The 21,277-nt window shown below is 44.1% G+C and overlaps 1 protein-coding gene across 19 annotated transcripts in view; it reads right to left on the bottom strand.

Annotated features, from left to right (window-relative positions):
• Nucleotides 1–207: 207 nt before the first annotated feature.
• The window catches only part of MTHFD1L (methylenetetrahydrofolate dehydrogenase (NADP+ dependent) 1 like), a 232,212-nt gene continuing 211,142 nt past the window's right edge, over nt 208–21,277 (bottom strand). For all 19 annotated transcript variants that reach the window (XR_012433541.1, XM_005552135.5, XM_005552137.5 and 16 more), the window contains 2 exons: nt 8,276–8,396; nt 208–501 (listed from right to left, as the gene is read on the bottom strand). Coding sequence is in view for 18 of the 19 variants with exons in the window: in XM_005552135.5 (XP_005552192.3) it covers nt 8,307–8,396 (90 nt within the window). In the remaining variant the exon portion in view is untranslated. The remainder of the gene's footprint in view (nt 502–8,275; nt 8,397–21,277) is intronic.

Genomic DNA, 21,277 nt, shown 5'->3' with positions numbered 1-21,277 from the left:
TTCTTGTCACGTTTAAAAAGCTTGGTTGCCTTCCCAGTTTTCTAGGAAATCGGTGTCAGGTAACACTCCCAGCTGCCTCCCATGAGGAGTTACCTCTAGAGGGCAGAGAGTTTTATCTGGCACTGAAAACTTGCTGGTTGCTTTTCTAGATCCATGTTTATTTTCAGTTCAAAGACAAAGTAGAAAACTTGAGAGTGTAAAATGTTACCTTTTAGTTCACACTCTTTTAATCCCTTAGTCCCCATAAAATAAACATTCTAAAGTGTAAGCAGTAGAAATAATGTAAACTCTACAGAAACAGAAATAAATTAGTTTCTTTCAGTCTTGGTGGAGGTCCTTTTGCTGAATGCCACACTCCGCTGCGAACAGAATTTATCTTGAACCAAGAAGAAATCTTTGGCCTATTTCACTGTGTCTCCAGCATTGCATAACAGACATTTTTCAAATTCAGTTTCTTCTCCAACTGCAGCAAAAAGGCAAAGAGTAGTCTGTTTCAGGAGTCTGAAAAATAGAAAAAGAACCATGTTTGAGTAGTTTAAGAATAGCTTTCTCCTCTGGTGTTAAACCGTTAACACGTTATAGCTCTAAAGTTTGAGGCCAAAAGAAAATTCAAGAGCAGAGCGATGGTTCTGTTCACTAGATAAGGCTGATCTGTGTTTGGAATATTTGACTTAGCAGACGTGGAGAATCAGTCTGCACCACTCTGGAAGGGCAGGCACAGCTACGCCATGCAGCATTCTAAACTTCCCAAGAGATTTACTTGGGGATACTGGCAGAATTCCCAGAACTTCCAAGTTTGTAGGATCCTGTGGAATGAGAATATTTAGGATTTTTTTTATTTTTATTTTTATTTTTTTAATTTTTTGAGACAGAGTCTCACTTTGTCACCCAGGCTGGAGTGTAGTGGCGAGATCTTGGCTCACTGCAAGCTCCATCTCCTGGGTTCAAGCAATCCTCCTGCCACAGCCTCCTGAGTAGCTGGGATTACAAGTGTACACCACTATGCCCAGCTAATTTTTGTATTTTTAGTAAAGACGAGGTTTCACCATGTTGGCCAGGCTGGTCTTGAACTCCTGGGCTCAAGTGATTCACCTGCCTCGGCCTCCCAAAGTGCTGGGATTACAGGTGTGAACACCATGCCCAGCCTTGTTTAGGATTTTAGATAAGGAATCCTGTTACCTTGGATTTTGGGTTTTATAGAGTAGGCACAGAAAGCAATGTCTGAAAAATACCATTTAGGACAGCATGGAAGTTCATGGTCCTGGAAATTAGTACTAAAGTTTTGCTGCTTTCTCTCAAAGGCTATTAAGATTCGTTGCCATTCTTGAATCCTATAATCTCTTAGAAAGAGAAATAAATCAAACGACATTAAAAACAAAAGCAAAAACAAAAACAAAGAAACAAAACAACACTTAAGTCCCAGAAAAAAATGTGTTCACCCCTCTAAAATGTAAATGCAATATGTTGCCTTTAATCTGAATTTATACATGGAAGGACTTATCTTTTAGGCCAAGAAAGTGCAACTCTGCTGAAATCCTGTGAGTTGGCCTCCCAGAGATAACTGAGCGGTTTGGAGCCAGATAGGGTGCTTGATTAGTTTCTAGACAGAAGATATTGATGAAGAGAGGGAACGAGGAGCTTCAAATACTCCCCTAACATCTGATTCAAGTGACGGGAATAAACAGAAAACAGGAGTATTATAAGCACAACAAAGATGAACAAAAAGAAAATATTTCAGAGACACGGCCAGCCTCACTGTAGTGGCTCTGGTATCCCTTGACCTGAGGGTCAATGACTCTGGGGACAGCAGGCGTGCTAGGGTAGAGATCACCCTTTGCTTGGCAAGGCAAGGCTGGACAAGGCCTTCCATGCTCCGGAGATGGGTGGTGGAAGACCAGCTGATTAGCCACATTACATTTGTATCCTGTGATTATGTGTCTAAAGGGGCTTAGAGTTTGTGGTCTGACTTTATTTTTTTTTGAAATGGAGTCTTGGTCTGTCGCCCTCGTTGGAATGGAGCGACGCAATATCAGCTCACTGCAACCTTCACCTCCTGGGTTCAAGCAATTCTTGGGGTTCAGCTTCCCAAGTAGCTGGGATTACAGGTACCTGCCACCATGCCCGACTAATTTTTGTATTTTTAGTAGAGATGGGGTTTCGCCATGTTGGCCAGGCTGGTCTTGAACTCCTGACCTCAGGTGATCCACCTGCCTCGGCCTCCCAAATTGCTAGGATTACAGATGTGATTACAGGATTACCGTGCCTGGCCTGTGGTCCCACATTTTAAGAAAAACAGAAGGACTGGCCAAAGTATAGAAAGTCTCATTACAGATGAAAACAATCAGAGATGCAATAGCTAAGGTGAGAATGTAAAAACGAATCTGTTGTTTATTGCTTATCATTGGAAGAAGCAATTTCAGAAGTTAACTCAGTGGGAAAATATTTTGGAAGATACCATATACAAAACATTCTATTTTGGCATGGGAATAAGAAATCAAAATGTGCTAAGAAAAAAATGTTTTTAAGGGGAATTAAGAATTTCACAATTGTTACCTAAGCTTTAAAACATTCCATTTTAGTTAGATAGGAGAGATTTAATTTAGCAACATAGGAGAGATTTAATTATCACTATCTTTTAGATGTTGATGAGGATTATTTAAGTATAAAGCTGGAGCTTCCATCCTACTTGGCCCCCGCCTGGAAGCGGAAAGGAAGAGGGCACACAGCACTCCTTGGATGGCTCAGGGTGATACATTGGCACCTCTTTTCTCGGAACACAATGGTGATGAGCAATTTTGGAATTGCTCTGTGAAAAGATAAAGTTTCAAGACTAAAACCACAGAGCTCAGGCGCCCTCCCAGGGCACTTTGTAACCCTGTGGTTTGTGACTTGCGACTGAACAAATCATGTTCACAGAAGGGCTGGCAGGCAGCAACCCAACTCAAGATTAATTTATGGTTATTAAATATCATTGAAAATTTCTGCCCATGTTTCCCTTGTATTGATACATTATATACATTTTTGAGACCGAGTCTTGCTCTGTCACCCAGGCTAGAGTGCAGTGGCATGATCTCAGCTCACTGCAGCCTCCACCTCCTGGGTTCAAGCGATTCTCCTGCCTCAGTCTCCCGAGTAGCTGAGATTACAGGTGTGCACCACCATGCCTGGCTAATTTTTCTATTTTTAGTAGAGACAGGGTTTCGCCATGTTTCCCAGGCTGGTCTCAAACTCCTGGGCTCAAGTGATCCACCCACCTTGGCCTCCCAAATTGCTGGGATTACGGGCATGAGCCACCACACCCAGCCTAATATTTTATATTCTTATGGGGTATATGGGAGTGTTTATTACATGCCTAGAATGTGTAGTGATCAAGTCAGGGTAACTGGGGTGTCCATTATCTTGAATATTTATCATTACTGTATGTTGGTATCATTTCAAGTACTGTCTTCCTGTTACTTTGAAGTATACAAAATATTGTTGCTGAGTATAGTCATCCTAGATTGCGATCAAACATTAGAGCGTATTTCTTCTGTCTAACTGTATGTTTGTACCCAAAACCAACCTCTCTTCATACCCTCCTCCCAGCCACCCATCCTTCCCAGCCTCTGGCATCTACCATTTATTCTGTCTATGAGGCTAAGCTTTTTCGCTTCCACATGAGAGTGAGAACATGCAGCATTTGTCTTTCTGTGCCCAGTTTATTTCTCATAATAACCTCCACTTCCATCCACGCTTCTGTAAATGACATTATTTCATTCTTTTTAATGGCTAAATAGTATTCCACTGTCTATACATACCACATTCTCTTTAACCATTTGTCTGTTGATGCCATAAGCCAGTTTAGGAAAGAAATGAGTTTCTTTCCTAAACTTATTTCTGCATGTGTAATTCAAGAAAAAGCAATTCTTTTGTAAATAACAAACATTTATAGCAGGACTGGAGTAAATCTGATTCCGTACTCAACATAACTTTTCAGAGCGGAATAAAGAAGGGAGTCCCTGAATTCTTTAGGAAATTTGCCAGACTTTATCGTGTGTTCATTTGAATGAATCTTGCCAAAGTTCAGAAATATGATAAAGTTTCGGAATGAGAAAACAGAATAGGGGGAAAAAATATCAAATCCTTCGTTCCAATAATCTTTAAACAAAAGACTCAACAGCCGGATCAATTTCACTGGGACAAACAACTTATTTTAATTAGTTCTATTTAGTTACATCCAAAAGAATGAGTCATGCCCTTATTCTAACAATAGTGAAGGGACTACAGAGAAATCTTGGGAAGAGGGAGCAAGGAGAGCTCAAATTCTGGTGCTTTTTTGGCATATAACGTTCACCTTTGGTTTCACACGGTTTCCTAGGAGGTGAAACAGGCTAGAAAGGTGAGGAAGGGAAGGACAGAAAGTTGTCATCAACCAAGTGCAATCTTCTTCCCGAGTGGGAGGCGCCTTCAACACTTTCCTGGGGGAATAATGAGTGTGCTGCTCAGTACCTGGGTATGCATGTCATCTACGGTGTGATCCCTGAGGGAGCAAAGTCAGCAAGCCAGACATTTCCTTTCGGATGCCCACGTTTGTCCGAGCTTTAACATTTTTATCTTATGCATTTTGAACAGCCACAGACCTCTGATTATTAGTAGAAGTGGTCCCTGATGGCTACAGTGAGAGGCACAGGAAACAGACAATGCTTGCTGGGTCATTACTGAGGAGCCACCGAGAGGGAACATTTGCTTTGTATGGTGGTTTTATCTTAGGACACTGGATCTGTTTTTGATTGTTCCAGCAGGGTCAAACGATGGGTTTTGAACCACTGCCCACTTAGCCTAGAACAGTATTTAGCAATTCACAAAGAAGAAGGAGGCCTTGGATTGGGGGGTGGGTAGGGGGTGGAAATGCCATTCCATTAGAGAATTAGGAAAGAGCTGGCTCTATTATACTTGGACTAAAAAGAGTTATGACAAAATCATAGCTTTTAATACCCAAACAATCATCTTTACTTATTAAAAAAAAAATTACCCCATTATCCTCAAATACCTGTCTGTTCAAATAGCTGATATCATCTTTTGGAATGGGCCAAAGTTCATTTTGCCCGTGACTGAAATGAAAAGGGCATCTTTCGGTTTGGGGCATAAAGGTTGGGGTAATATTGAGAGTCAACAGATGGGAGTTGAGTCTTGGCTTTTGTAGTTACTAGCTGCACAACTTGAGCAGGTTGTCGACTGCTCTGGGCAGAGTTCTTGCAGCTCTTAAACAAAAACACTACCCACCTCCCTGGGTTGATGCCAGCATGACATGTGATGAGGCTGGCAAAATGACGTGTGCCAGCTACGAAACGAGAGGCAGTGCCACAGGGTGGCAAGGCAGCTCTGTAGCCTTGCAGACCAGGGCCACCCCTCAGTGACCAAGGGGTAGGCTTGGTCCTCTTGAAGCCTTGTGGCCTTATGGGACAACACTTGGCTGCAGAGGTGCTGTGACCCCCCCTGCAAAGTGCTTAGCACAATGCCCAGTGCATCGGAGGTAATTACCACAGGCCCCTGTCCTGCCCCGCAGGCCCCGTCTATAAGATCTGGAGGGACTCTTGTTAGGGAGTAGGTAATAAAGGATTTAAGGTATGCATCAGTAAAGCTAAGGATGTGTCCCTTCGCATTACCTGAGTCCTAACTACAATGATTAAGGTATAACTGGACTTACGTGACCTACTTGGAGAGCATGTGAAAACTCACCAAAAAGCTGGAAAAATACTGTCCAAGACAGATAGGAGAATTGAACACACTTATTCTGGAGAAAAATGACAAACAGCAGAAATGTAACATAATGGGTTCCTGACATAAAAAGAGAGATTAGTTGGTATTGCTAGGCTAACTAGCAATTGGGGACATAGCAATATTTCCCCACGGCCTTACTGGGGAATGCAAGACATTCGCTACACACAAACTCACACCAAAAGACAAACAACATTTTATCAATGCTTGAGTTTATGGGTTTCTTTGTTAAACTAGTCTCCCTTACTTCATTTTCTAGAGTTTTTTTTTCCTGAAATAACAAAGATAAAAGATGCAGTTATGGCTCCAACTTAACACAGCTCCCGCTTCTCAGCAAAAACCACATACAAACACTACCCAAACAACATCCACAACCCAAAACAAACGATTTCACACCTTGTTTTAATGTAATTTCATTTATGGGTCCCTTATCTTTCTCACTATAGCCTAGGTCTTTAGTGTTTTAGCAACAAAGGCTTAACAAAAAAACTTGGCCAGACGAGGTGGCTCACTTGAGGTCAGGAGTTTGAGACCAGCCTGGCCAACATGGTGAAACCCCATCTCTATTAGGCCGGGCACGGTGGCTCCCGCCTGTAATCCCAGCACTTTGGGAGGCCGAGGTGGGTGGATCACCTGAGGTCAGGAGTTTGAGACCAGCCTGGCCAACATGGTGAAACCCCTTCTCTACTAAAAATATAAAAACTAGCTGGGTGTGCTGGTGGGTGCCTGTAATCCCAACTGCTTGGGAGGCTGAGGCAGAATTGCTCGAACCCAGGAGACAGAGGTGGCAGTGAGCTGACATGGTGCCGCTATACTCCAGCCTTGGTGACAGAGTGAGACTCTGTCTCAAAAAATAAAATAAAATAAAATAAAATAAAAAATAAATAGAATACAAAAATTAGCAGGGTGTGGTGGCACACACCTGTAATCCCAGTTACTGGGGAGGGCGAGGCAAGAGAATCGCTTGAACCTGGGAGGCAGAGGTTGCAGTGAGCCGGGATCACACCGCTGAACTCCAGCCTGGGTGACACAGCAAGACTCTGTCTCAAAAAGCAACAACAACAACAAGTCCTCAGGTGGACTACTGGTAGTGAAACAAATGAAATGAGAATCCTGGATGCCTGGCTTGGAGCTGTAACTCAGAGGTGGTTGAAGAAGAGGGTCTTTAAGTCATGGAAGCTCATCTGCAAAGGGTGAGAATATGCTGGCAAGAGGGAGAGGTTCTCGGCTCAGGAACAGGAGTCAGTGGGGAGAAGGAGACGGGGTGCTTGCGGGGAAGGAATGTGTCTTTAGAATATGGTGAGGACATGTTTGATCCCTGGGGTAGGAGAAGCAGCCCTCAGTCTTTCAAACTTCTGATTAGAAGTTGTCCCCCAGGGAGGAGGTTTAGCACTGTGGTCATTTTTCTTCCCAGTGGGGAGTCAGGACAGAAGCCAGCAGGTATGGCTGCAGTGCTGTGGGGTGGACATGAATAAGACGGAGAGTTCCCAGGTCTGGGCTGCCTAAGACAGCTCAAAGTCAAAGCCCAACCTGAGACTGTGCAGACCCGAAGCCATCAAGTGGCCTACTTTCTGCTGCCCTGTCCTTCCTGGGACCCATGGGGCCCTCTAGTGAAATGGTCTGTCCTATTGCTGTGTGTCTGTCCAGGGACATGAGAGCCGAACACACCTGTTGTGCCACGGTCGAGTGTTCTGATTTGGAAGGAGGGTCTTTGCAGAGTAATCAAATTAAAAGGAGGTTCTTAGGGTGGGCCCTACCCAATCCAATAGGACTGGGGTCCTTACAAGGGTGAACAGCATGTGAGACAGACACAGGGAGAAGGCGGTGGGACCACAGAGGCTGAGACGGGCGTGACGCAGCTGCAAGGTGGGAATGCCAGGTTGTGACAGCCACCACCGGATGCTAGGAAGAGGCCAGTAAGGATTCCCCCAGAGTATCGGGTGCGGGGAGGGGGGCGTATGGCCTGGCTGACACCTTGACTTTGGACTTCTAGCCTCCAGAACTGTTTCAGACTTTCCTGTTTTAAGCCTGTTTTAAGCCACCCAGTTTGTGATACTTTGTCATGGCAGCCCCAGGAAACGGATACACCAAGATTCCTCTTTCACAGGATTCTAACTCTGTACCAAGAGATACGTGGCAGGAAGGTAGGAAGTTACTCTTTTAAAATTACAACAGATGCTGGTTTTAATCCTGGAAAAGAATAATGAGTTTACAGAGTTCTGTTACGGTCAGAGATGCTCTAAACATATCTATATTCAGGGATGACATAATTTGGCTATCACTGGACTCACGCACAGGTACACTAAGGGCTGTGTACTGAGCATCTGAGCGTCCAACTCACATCCACACCCAGGAGTGAACTCCAGTCATGGAAAGTCATTTGGTAGGAATTTGAGTAACCAAGGAACGAAAGGATTTATCAGATCACTTCTGTGGTATCAGAAAAACAAGTATGACAAAAAAAGGATTCGAACTGGAAAAAAACAAAGAGAGAAAAGGTTGAAGCACATCAGCCTACCTGCATCGGGTCCTGTGAGAGCCTTGTCCACTTAGAACAAGCCTTTAACTTGTTCTGTTTCGGTATCAAGATCTATGTCATAAAAGCAGGGCCGGGTGGGCAGTCCTGGCATGGTGCTCATCTGGGGGAGAAAAACGAGTGTTAGAGATTAGCAAATGCTATAAAGTGGCCACAGCGTCTGATGACGCAAATGAACTCTATCACTCAGTACAGCCTCATAGAACTTTAGGTTTTATATGCATGTATCTCTTTAAATTTGTTATCTGATATTTCAATTTTTGTTTAAGGAAATGAAATAGAAAAGGCAAATGTCAACTTCCTGAAAATTGAGACCATTTATCTTCCCTGTGGCCCCACAACACACCCGAACTACAAAACAGTGATCTTCCAAACCTTTTCTTCTCAATAAAATCTTCATGCTGAACCCCAACAAAGACAAGCCCATCAGGTTGAAGGGGCAGCGGGTGTGGGCAGGGTGAATAATGGTCTCCTTCTCACCCCCAAGACACATTTTTGTGAAATCTACAGCTCCCGGAGCATAGCTGGAAAACTCCTGTTCAGATGCCAGTCGTCACTGCAGTCTCCCTCAGTAACAGTAACTGGTATGCACTGAGAGCTTGCTTTGTTGACGGGCACTGTGCTGCATGCTTTCCTCATTTTATCCTCTCAATAATGTAGGAGGTAGGAACTTTTATTATTTCCATTTCACAAGCGAAGAAACTGAGGTTTGGAGAGGCTAAGTCACTTTCCCCGGGTCACCCTAGTAATAAGTTGCAACACCAGAAATTTGACTTTAGTAGGCCTATACTCTCAAATTACTCATTTCACCCCTACCATACTGCCACGGCCACCCCTACTACTGCTTTTGTGACACTTGATGGACAGTCTAAGGGTTTTACAGAAAAGATCTCATTGAGCTTCCCAGCACCCTAATGAGGTAGGTACTCATTTTAGCCTTACTTTACAGATGAGGACAGAGGACATTTAGGCATGAGGGTATGAGCTCAAGGACACACGGCTAGTTAGTGGTGGAGACAGGATGAAAACTGGTTCTTTACCGCTTTGCTGTGTTGGGATGAAAGATCTTCAAACCGCACACTCTCCTCCTGGATCAGAAGCCCTGTGTGTGCTGGGGCCTCTGACGCTGGCCCCCCGACGGATCCTCAGGCCCTGAAACACTGCTCCAGGGTCTAAATTCTGGGGCTCCCAGATGACCCGTTCCGTTTCCATTTCAGCATTTCCTACTGTGCTTTAATAGTGAGTGTCTCATACAAATGATGCCCATGGAGCAATGCTGCACCCAGTCGCACGGGGCAATGCTACACCCAGTCGCACGGGGCAATGCTGCACCCAGTCGCACGGGGCAATGCTGCACCCAGTCGCATGGGGCAATGCTGCACCCAGTTGCTTGGAGGAGACACTCGGGTTCTACTGTGCCTGCTCTCCTGAGGGTTAATGCCATGTCATGTAGAACCTCCACATGCCCTGGCCAAGACCGCCTTGGATGAGATGAGGCTGCGATGTGCCAGCACCTGATGGCATCCAGGGTTTGCCTGCTTCTTCCCACATGGCAAAAAGTTCTCAGTGTAAAAGGGACTTCCCTAAGGCCTAGAGAATAGAACTCAGCTCTCACCCTCCACTGCCTTTCAGTCGTGACTCGAGGTTTCCCTCTTCACCAGCCTCTCCTCCCCGCATGGTGTTTAGAGACTCCTGTTACTCAGATGGGTCCTGTGGGCCTGTGCATGGGCATTACCTGGGAGCCTGTTAGATATTTGGAATTTCAGAGCCCACCCCAGACCTGCTGCATTTGAATCTGCAAGTGGAGCAAGTCGCCAGGGGGTTCTGATGTGACCTGCACAATGTGGCCTCAGCCCCCAACAGCTCCAGCCGCCCTTCCTCACTTCACTGCCCAGCCCCTTCAGCACAGGGAAAGGGAAACTGGGGGTGAGGAGAGGGAGAGGAGGAATGGTGAGGGGGAAGAGGAGAGGAAAGCCTGCTTAACCCCTGCAGATGCAGCAGGTGGAGAGCAAATCTGTGCACCTGCAGGCCTCATTAACACCCCCTTCCCTGCCTGGCTGGGCCGGCTAAGAGTGGGACGGGGGGGAGGCTGGGAGACCACATAAAACATTGTGATGGATGATGGCTGGTTCTTGTCTTGCTAATTGCACAGGACTGCACTTCAGGTATATAAATGGGCTCAAAAGGCTTCCGCAGCTGCCTGGAATACAGCTGCCATTCATAACACGCCCATGGGAAAATCCATTCTGGGTTCCAAACAATGAACTACAACTACACTTTTGACACAAGACCTGCTTGTAGTTGGGGACTTGCTATATGTTAAAACTTTAGGTATGAAGATGGGTATCATAGCCTCTGACGTTAAAGTTCCCAGCAGGAGGGTAACATTTTTCTCTGGTTACTCCAGTGAGTGCATATAATGGGGGAGACCCCAGAAAGAAAACCACACTTACTGTTCTACAGATTGAAACATCAAACACAAGGGTAACTGGTGGACACATATTTTTTTCCAGCTGCCTAGGTTACAACTCATACCAGGTAATTCCCCTGCCTAACTGCATTTTGAGATGGCATTTGCGGGCATCTTATGGCATTTATAGAAGGTTTTATTTTTATTTTTATTTTTTTATTTTTGAGACAGAGTCTCACTCTCACCCAGGCTCGAGTGCAGTGGCACGATCTCGGCTCACTGCAATCTCCACCTCCCGGGTTCAAGCGATTCTCCTGCCTCCGCCTCCACAGTAGCTGAGATTATAGGCACCCGCCACCACGCCTGGTTAATTTTCTGTGTTTTTGGTAGAGATGGGGTTTCACCATGTTGGCCAGGCTGGTCTCAAACTCCTGACCTCAAGTGATCCACCCGCCTCAGCCTCCCAAAGCGCTGGGATTACAGGCGTGAGCCACTGCACCCAGCTGTAGAAGGCTTTTTAAGATGCCTCTGTAATCTGTGCGTAGCTATGGATTTGAAAAAGAACAAGCATTTTATAGTTTAAGAGAAAGAAATGAATAATCATATTTAGCCACAGGGATGCTGTCCCACCCCTGAAATGCACTCTCTAGGTCAAAGGCATCTGACTGGTAAGGATGTCACTGGACTCTATGGCTGCTGCAGCTTCTGAGACTGCAACACGATTTCAGTACGGATGAGGCAGTGTAAATGGAAATCTCTACTCACGGTGACAAAACAAGAAGAACCCTGAAGGCGGTGTATCTGGGTCCATCTGACCAAAGCTACCAATGGAAGATTCTACTGCAGATAACATAATTTACTGCATGCTTGTTTACACGCACTATCTTTACAAACAACAAAACCCAATTCTCCGCCTTTATCTGCTGATGAAAGGCGGTGCAGGATTTGCGCGGTAACTGGAGCTGTATTTGTTAGCTGCAGTGGATCAGAACGTGAATCTTCTAGTCATTCTGAGTCTGTCACAAAACCAGGATCTAAACCTGGCCAGGCAGGGAGCAGTGGCTCACGCCTGTAATCCCAGCATTTTGGGAGGCCGAGGTGGGCAGATCACTTGAAGTCAGCCTGGCCAATATGGCGAAACTCTGTCTCTTCTAAAAATACCAAAAAAAATTAGCTGGGTATGGTAATGAGCACCTGTTGTTTTAGCTACTTGAGAGGCTGAGGAAGGAGAATCATTTGAACTCACTTGGGAGGCAGAGGTTGCAGTGAGCCGAGAGTGCACCAATGCACTCCAGCCTGGGCAACAGAACGAGAATCTGTCTCAAAAAAGAAACAAACAAAAACTGGCCAAGATATTACATGCCAGGAAGTGTGAAATGTCTTTCCTCTTGTTTTCAACTTTTCTTTCTTTCAGATGGGAGGAAAATGAGTTCAATCAGAAGACTCCCATGACCCCTTCCAGTGACGCAATCATCTCTTCCAAGAAGCGCAGCTACTTATTTGGGATAAGCGACAACAGACGAGAAACCACAAAGAATCCGCAAACGCGAGACTCCCTGACCTGTGGATACACAGCCATCTCCAATAAGTCTACATTTAAACTAAAACTTCTCCTGTTGAGCAAGCATAATATGGAATTATGTTAGCAAGACCTTATGCATTCCCACAAATTTTCTCCCAATAAAAAAACTGTTATCAAAGGATTGTCACCCCCGAGACAAGAGTCAATACAGCACTGCAGGGAAAGGGGAGTCCAGACAGCCGTTGGGAGTTGACCTCTGGCCACACGCCTGGGGTCAGTGGAGATCTATGTTGACTTTATCTGTGTGCCCTTTAAGGAGGCCTCCTGCTTAAAATAACTAAGGAGCCACTAAAATGTACTTACTTGTAATGCTGCATTAATGGATTCTTCTACAAAGGCTGAAATTCATGGGCGTTTGCCCTTCATGACTGGAATTTTTACTACAATGAATCTTCTGAATCTTTACTGATTTTGGGTTAACTCTATTTTGGAGAAAGAATGAGTTCTATCAATAGCCTTTATGAGCACTAATTAAAAATCAGTACAGAGAGAATAGTTACATATTTCAAACTAGTCATTAAGAAATAAAAGAATATCCTTGGTATAAGTTGAAAAATTACTAAAGATTCTGTTTCATAAAGTGATAGAATCACAATTTCTCAACATAATTTTCTTAACTTAACATTGTACTTAGTTTTGTTGTGTTTCTGAAATAATTTATTTTCTGATTTCTCCTGAAATCTACTACCTTTTCCAACAACAACAACAACAACAAAAATCTAATTTTATTTTGGTTCAGAAAAAGAGCAGCATTTTTACACATATCTATTTTGTTCCTGCAGTTCATGATCTGAAGCAGAAGACAGTCCTTCTACACCTTTTTTTTTTTTTTTGAGACGGAGTCTCGCTCTGTTGCCAGGCTGGAGTGCAGTGGTGCGGTCTTGGCTCAATGCAAGCTCCACCTCCTGGGTTCAAGCAATTCTCCTGCCTCAGCCTCCCGAGTAGCTGGGATTACAGGTGCGCGCCACCATGTCCAGCTAATTTTTGTATTTTTGGTAGAGGCGAGGTTTCACCATGTTGGCCAGGCTAGTCTTGAACTCCCGACTCAAATGATTTGTCTGCCTCAGCCTCCCAAAGTGCTGGGATTATAGGGGTGAGCAATTGCGCCTGGCTGACGATATAATTTAAATAAAAAAATTTTCTTTTCAATGAAGTAATGAAAAAAATTCAAGTCTTTATTTATTAAGCAGGAGTATTTTCTGAATTGTTAATACAGTGCCTGGCAATATTAGATCCTCAACAAGAATTTTTGGTCAGGCATGGTGGTTCACACCTGTAATCCTGACACTTTGAGAGGCTCAGGTGGAAGGATGGATTGAGCCCAGGAGTTCAAGACCAGCCTGGGCAATATGGCAAAGCCCTATCTCTACAAAAAAAAAGAAAAAAGAAAAAAGAAAAATTAGCCAGGTGTGGTGGTGCACAACTGTGGTCCCAATTACTTAGGGGACTCAGGTGGGAGGATCACTTGAGCCCAGGGGGTCAAGGCTACAGTAAGCCATGTGCACCACTGTACTCCAGCCTGAGCAGCAGAGCCAGACCCTGTCTCAAAAAAATAATTAATATTTAAAAAAACAGATGAGTAAAGATGGAGGACAATTAGAAAATAGGAAACAAACAACAAACAATTGCTCAGAAATTAGGCCTTTTCTTTCTGTTTCTTCCCTTTTCTTTGGATGTGAGGGACAGAATTGTTTATATCAAATGGCCATGTTGATAATTATACAAACATAACTCTAAGATGATGCATGAGGATAAATGGCCCAGTATCAATGTCAAGTGACCAAGGGAAAAGGAGAGAGAGACACACACACACACTATATAATGAAAATAGATCGTGCTGCTACAGTTGGAATTTCTATTTGCTTGACTTAGTAGAGATGGAATCTCCTGGGATTTCTTTGGGGTAGTTGGGAACCTGCACCACTGTGACTGCATTCCTGGTCGGCGGGGATACTCTGGGGTTGATGGTGTGTGCTCTTAGAGTATATTTCTCTCTCGTTGTGGCTGATCAACCCTACGGCGTGGACTCTCTTGAGTGCCTTTTACTGTACGAAAGGACTGAAACGGTGAAGTTCATTCAACTCAGCAACCTTTGCTAACAGCATACTACAAGGACACCCAGGTGACCAGGACCCAGTCCCTGCTAAGAGCTTACTACAAGGACACCCAGGTGACCAGGACCTAGTCCCTGCTTGTGGAGGGGCAGACTACATAAAGCAGACCCTTGGGACATTGAGGTCAAAGTCATTCTTTACTTTTCAGTTTTTTTTAAAAAAAGTTTTCTTTGTTGTTGTTTTTATTTTTTTTTGAGACGGAGTCTCACTCTGCCGGCCAGGCTGAAGTGCAGTGGCGCAATCTTTGCCCACTGCAACCCTGCCTCCCAGCCTCAAGTGATTCTCCTGCTTCAGCCTCCCGAATAGCTGGGATTACAGGCACCCACCACCGTGGCTGGGTAATTTTTGAATTTTTAGTAGAGACGGGGTTTCGCCATGTTGGACAGGCTGGTCTTGAACTCCTGATCTCAGGTGATCCAACCTCCTTGGCCTCCCAAAGTGCTGGGATTACAGGCGTGAGACAACGTGTCCGGCCAAAAAATGTTTTGCTTTCTTTAGTTTTTACATCAAAAGAATGAACAGAATGAATTCCTAACTTACAACTTTCTAAGACGTAAGTCAGGTTCAATTACTATAAAAATTACCACACTGTGTTTGCATATTGTGACAGTACCACACAGCTCAAGCTATACCAATTATTTCAGTGGCCTTGAATGACTGAACAAGTACAATTATTTCTCTTCTTTTGTGAAGAAGACTATACATTTTTTTTTTTTGGGTAGAAAGACTGTTCCTGATTAAATTTCTATTCATTTTCAAAAATTTACTTAAAATATTTTCAACATAGAAGAAAAAAGTCCTCCACTTCTAATACTGCTTCCAGAGGTAACCTCTGCAAATAATTTTTATGTAAACTCACAGGTAATTTTTGATTCCTATATAAGCAATGTGCTTATCTAATGTATATTTCTATAGTTATATACAGAAATTGGATAGTTCTACACGCACAGTTCTGGAGTTTGACTTTTAGAAAGATTAATATTTAAAATCAGTAATTAGGCCAGGCACGGTGGCCCACACTTGTAATCCCCACACTTTTGGGAAGCTGAGGTAGGAGGATCGCTTGAGGCCAGGAGTTTGAGACCAGCCTGGGCAACACAGCAAGACCCCATCTGTACTTAAAAAAAAAAATCAGTAATTAGGGTAATTTCTAAACAAGGAAAGGCACTGGAGAGAGACAGCGAAGAAGAGTTGTGTCACTGGGACATTATTTTTGTAAAGTCAAGGAGCCTGGTTCTTGAAAAATGAGAGATTAAGGGAGTTCTTTTAGAGGGAAAGAAAAATGTGAAGCAGGAGGCCCTGACTGGCCAGATGGAGACAAAAGTTTGAAATAAGTTCTCCAACTTTCTCGCAGTGCTTTGAGCGTAAGTTTAAGAAATCAGGTATCACAAAGGACTAACAGTTGTAAGTTAAAAGACCAGGATGCATTTGAGAAGTCTTTTCCCCAGGTAACTGTTTTATCTTTATTTGTTCGAAGGACATCATCTCCTTGGTTACTCTCACCTGTGGTTACCAGGTTCCTCCTGACCCATGACTGTTGATCAGCTACTTGGTTTCTCAATCACTTACCTGCTTTGTTTTTATTTATTACCAAAAGATACATAAAGCGCCCCCCCATCCCAGGTATTACATTACTTCCATTTCATTCTTCATATTTTCAGACAACGTCCTGTTCCTGTGCCTGGAAGACAGGCGCGCCAGGCTTGGCTGAGTCCTGCAGCCCCAGCCATTTCTCTCCACGGTCCATGGAGTGTTGGCATCATTCTCAGGCTTGCTGACCCATGTGAGCAGTTCCGGGCCAAATATCCACATCTCGTGAGATGCAGTGTAAGAAAGAATGTCTTCTTTGACAGTACCTTTTTCTTTTGTCTTGATTCTTTTATTTATCTATTTGCAAAGTAATAAATTGGTGCCCTGGCAACTCCAACAGTGACACTTCTGAGGGAGGCATTTAACATGTAGAAAATGTAGCTATAGATGTAGCCAGGCTCAAGGAAGGTTTCTGAGGAAGTGGATTGCTTGTATTTCGGGACCTCATTTATAACTTGTGTTTGTTAAGTTCTGACCATACTCCAGGCACCATGCTAAGCACGTTGTATGCACCATATCTCATTTAATCCCGAGAACCCTGCGAGGTCAGGGTTATTGTTATTTACATTATCCTCATTTTGCTGATTAGAAAAATGAGAGATTTCCAAAATGATACAAATACAGTAACTACTCAAGCTTTTTTCTTAAAAATAACAGGCTTGCTACTCTTTCATGGCCAGCTATAAGACACAGATTATTTGTACCTATCTGAAAAGTATAAATAGGTCGGCATTATGCAATGAAGTAACCAATTTAGTCAAAGTAACATATTTAGTCAAAAATTAAAAAAAAATCAATCATAGTTATATCAGAAATGTGCTTTGGTAATTCTCTAGTGGGTTGGCAAAATCCAATAGAGACAGTTCTAAAACAATGCCACTATTGATCAAGTAGCTGGTGTCTCTGACACTTACATGCTTCGTATTTATTCATTAACAGATAACAGAAAGGTCATCACTACAAGGGTATAAAATTATTTGTGGCCAGGTGCGGTGGCTCACGCCTGTAATCCCAGCACTTTGGGAGGCCGAGGTAGGCACATCACGAGGTCAAGAAATTAAGACCAAACCCCATCTCTACTAAAAATACACAAATTAGCCAGGCATGGTGGCAGGTGCCTGTAATCCCAGCTACTCGGGAGGCTGAGACAGAAGAATAGCTTGAACCCGGGAGGCGGAGGTTGCAGTGAGCCGAGATCACACCATTGCACTCCAGCCTGGGTGACAAGAGTGAGACTTCGTCTCAAAAAAAAAAAAAAATTATTTGCATTTCATTATTTGTATTTGGAGAGCTATGGAGATTCTTCCCTGCCTTTCCTTATTTAACTGTAATGACCACACCTGAGCCTTTCAACAACCCTGTGAGACAAGTGAGCTGGGAGAGACTTGCCCAGTCCCATCTACAGGTGCAGAAACAGGCTCCGTGCCGTCATGTGAGTTTCCCTGAGCCAGTTAGGAAGGAGAACTGCAAGTGCAAAGGTTCTACTGGAGACCCAAAGTCTGAGGGGTAATGGGAACCAGATGAAGACTTGGAGGTGTGGGGAAAAGCATTATTGGGAGACAGGGGACTCTACCCTATATAAATTGCATCTTGCTGGGTGAGTTACTTCACTGAGCTTTCACTGCTTTTGTTTTTTTGATTGTGATTGCCAAAGGTCAGCCCTGGTTCTTCATCTATAACTACAGCATAACAATATATGATGGAGTCTATTTCAAAATTCAAATGAAATGAAGGACCCTAGTTTAGTGTTTAATACACAGTACCCACTGTTGTTATTTTATTATAGAATTGATAATTGCCTGGATGAAAGGAGAGTTGTAAATTATTTAAGATAGAAATAGGAAAAGATAGCTTAAACAAACAAAAAAACCTTCTATATCTAATTATATATTTATTTTATGGGGGAAAAAAAGGTTTCATTAGTATTATGAGATTGTTCCCTAATTTTTCTGGGTCCACAATTTTACAAGTCACACTTTCTGTAGTTCTTATTTATGGCAATCAAATGTTAAGCTAAACCAATAGCCAAGACCTAAAATATTTAAATGAACAAGGGTAGCTTGATTGAGGTCAGATAAGGCTGTAAGAGAGAAAGTTTCAGAAGCGTGACTATAAACTCAAAACAGGTGTGATTCTAAATGGCCCTTCAGTCTTTAGGAGATGAAAGACTACCAACTCTTATGCAGCCAAAGAAGATGCTGGGAAGAGCAGAAGCACAAGTTCCATTCCTCACGTGTCATGTTCCCACCTAGAGTTTTTGCAACATACCCATTCACCAGCCGTTTGACCCACAGGTGGTACACCGTGACAATCTCCACTAGGTGTGGCAAAACAAATCAATCTAATAATATATTTTATTGTTTGGAAACTCAATATTAAGTAATCAAATTCTGGTTTCTGAGAAGCTCTTCCCCTGAAAATCAACTGTGATGTTGTGGGTTGGGTTTTATGTCAAGGTCCTACTGGCAACAGAATCATCATTCTGTAGTCCCTTTAAGGAGAGAGAAGCTGGAGGAGATGGGAAGAGGAGGAAGCAGGAAGGAAGGGGTGGGGAGGATGGACAGTGCTTTCATTTAGCCGATCTGGTGTTTCTCTCCAAGGAGGTTGTTATCAAAGGCGCAGCTGCCCAGACCTTACTGTGCCATTTCATTTAGCATTTCCCTTTTGCTTTCACCCCTCTCCCTCGCAACTAGACCCTTGCCCCTCCTCACCCTGGGAAAGCTCCTCCCCAGAGATAATAATAAGCTGTGTAGTAGAAAAACATAAGACAGGGAAATTATTATTTCTGAGACAGTCTCTTTCTGTCACCCAGGCTGGGGTGCAGTGGCAAGATCTCAGCTCACTGCAACCTCTGCCTCCCAGGTTCAAGTAATTCTCCTCCCTCAGCCTCCCAGGTAGCTGGGGTTACTGGCATGTGTCACTATGCCTGGCTATCTTTTTTTTTTTTTTTTTGCAGTTTTAGTAGAGGCAGTGTTTCACCATGTTGGCCAGGCTGGTCTCGAACTCCTGACCTCAGGTGATCCGCCCACCACAGCCTCCCAAAGTGCTGGGATTACAGGCGTGAGCCACCGCACCCAGCCCAAGTCAGGGAAATTCCATCCATTATTTAAACTTCCCCTTTATGGTTTTCTTGGAACAGTGGCAGAAGAAGAGTTTGGAGAAGGGGGAGTCACCTCATCAGTGCTCATCACTACCCCGAAACTCGGCTGGCCAAGACTGGCTGAACTAGGAAGGAATTCAGGACTACCCTGTGACATAATTAAACTATTTTAAATACCAGAGGCCTACATTGTTCTGTAATGTTTCTTAGGTGATCCAGTCCAGATACCAGCTGAATGCTCAGGACTTCAGACTGGGTCTAGAAGTGGCTTACTGTATATTACGGACTGAACTGCATCCCCTCAAAACCCCTATATTGACGTCTTAATCCCCCAATACGACTACAATTGGAGACAGGAGGTCAAGGCTGTAGGGAGCCATGATCCTGCCACTGCACTCCATCCTAGGTGACAGAGCAAGACCCCATCTCAAAACAAAAATAAAAAACAACCCAAAAAGATCATAAGCATGGGGCCCTAATCCAATAGGACTGGTGTCCTTAAAAGAAGAGGAAGAGATCACAGGGATGTTTGTGTACAGAGAAGATGACACAGAGGGAAGACGGCTGTCTGCAAACCAAGAAGAGAGGCCTCAGCAGAAACCAGCCCTGCCAGCACCTTGATCTTGGTCTTCCAGCCTCCAGAACTGTGAGACAACACAATAAACTTCTGTTGTTGAAGCCACCCAATCTATGGTCTTTTGTTATGGCAGCCCTAGCAGACTAACACACCTTACTTATGTGGATGTTTCCTTTCTTCTATGTATGTTTTCCTCCTACTTTAGCACCTTCAATTCCTGGACTGAAAGACTCCTGACTATGCTACTTGCAAAGGCTTCTAAACACAGAACACTCTTCTTGTAACTGCAAGGGCAGAGGCAGATAACAATGAAAGGACCAGGTGGGCACAGCTGTCCCTCCTTCTCTGCCCTCTCCTGGGTTTCTCCCTCTATCCTCTCCCTGGCTGCCCTGATACCTACAACACTGCTGGGACTCCACAGCTGCCCTTCTTCCTCTGGATTATGCCACAAGTGCAAGTGGGAGAAAAAAACGTGGATCAAACATCCTCAAATCATTCACGAATCACTTTTTCTTTCTGTTTCTCATAAGCACATACATATTATATTAAAAATACAGAGAAACACTATGAGACCAATATGATTTTTTTTTTCTTTTTTGGGACAGAGTGTCACTTGTTGTCCAGGCTGGAGTGCAATGGCGCAATCTCAGCTCACTGCAATCTCCACCTCCCAGGTTCAAGCAATTCTCCTGCCTCAGCCTTCCAAGTGGTGGGGATTTACGGATGTGCACTACCATGCCCAGCTTTTTTTTTTTTTTTTGTATTTTAAGTAGAGATGGGGTTTCACCATGTTGGCCAGGCTAGTCTTGAACTCCCGACCTCAGGTGATCCACCCACCTCGGCTCCCCAAAGTCCTGGGATTACAGGTGTGAGCCACTACACCTGGCCTAATTTCTTTTTTTTAAATTTAATTTTTACCAAAGTAAATCGCATGCTGGCTTAAGAGATCACACTGCTCTTCAGGGCTTACTATACAACATGACTATTCCCATGGCCGGGCGCGGTGGCTCACGCCTGTAATCCCAGCACTCTGGGAGGCCGAGGCGGGCAGATCACCTGAGGTCGGGAGTTCGAGACCAGCCTGACCAACACGGTAAAATCCCATCTCTACTAAAAATACAAAATCAGTCGGGCGTGGTGGTGGGTGCCTGTAATCCCAGCTACTTGGGAGGCTGAGGCAGAAGAATTGCTTGAATCCAGGAGGTGGAGGTTTCAGTGAGCCGAGATCATGCCATTGCACTCCAGGGCAACAAGAATGAAACTCCGTCTCAAAAAAACAAAACAAAACAAAACAAACAAAAAAACCTGTTCCCTGCCTGCCACTGCCCTGCCCCCACTGGCATTCCCACTCCTGAAAGGCAACCACTGTCAACACTCAGTGGTATCTTTTTGCCTTTCGCTGCTGTTCTGGTCTTGCCGTTCAGATGTTACCCACTGGATTTCTAATGTCAACAATGGGGACTTCGCTCCTTCATATCCTACTACCCCTGCTCCCCACCCCCTCCAGCTCCCAAATATCGAGCTGTCATGACTTTTGATTAGATCAGGATTTATCAGAGCTATGTAACCGTTCACAGCAAGGCCATCTGATTTATTGATTACACTCCTGTT

This window comes from Macaca fascicularis, chromosome 4 (assembly GCF_037993035.2).
Source record: "Macaca fascicularis isolate 582-1 chromosome 4, T2T-MFA8v1.1".
In the NCBI taxonomy this organism is placed as follows: domain Eukaryota; kingdom Metazoa; phylum Chordata; class Mammalia; order Primates; family Cercopithecidae; genus Macaca; species Macaca fascicularis.
Note: the sequence above shows the minus strand (reverse complement) of the source record. Positions and strands in the feature narration are given on the sequence as shown.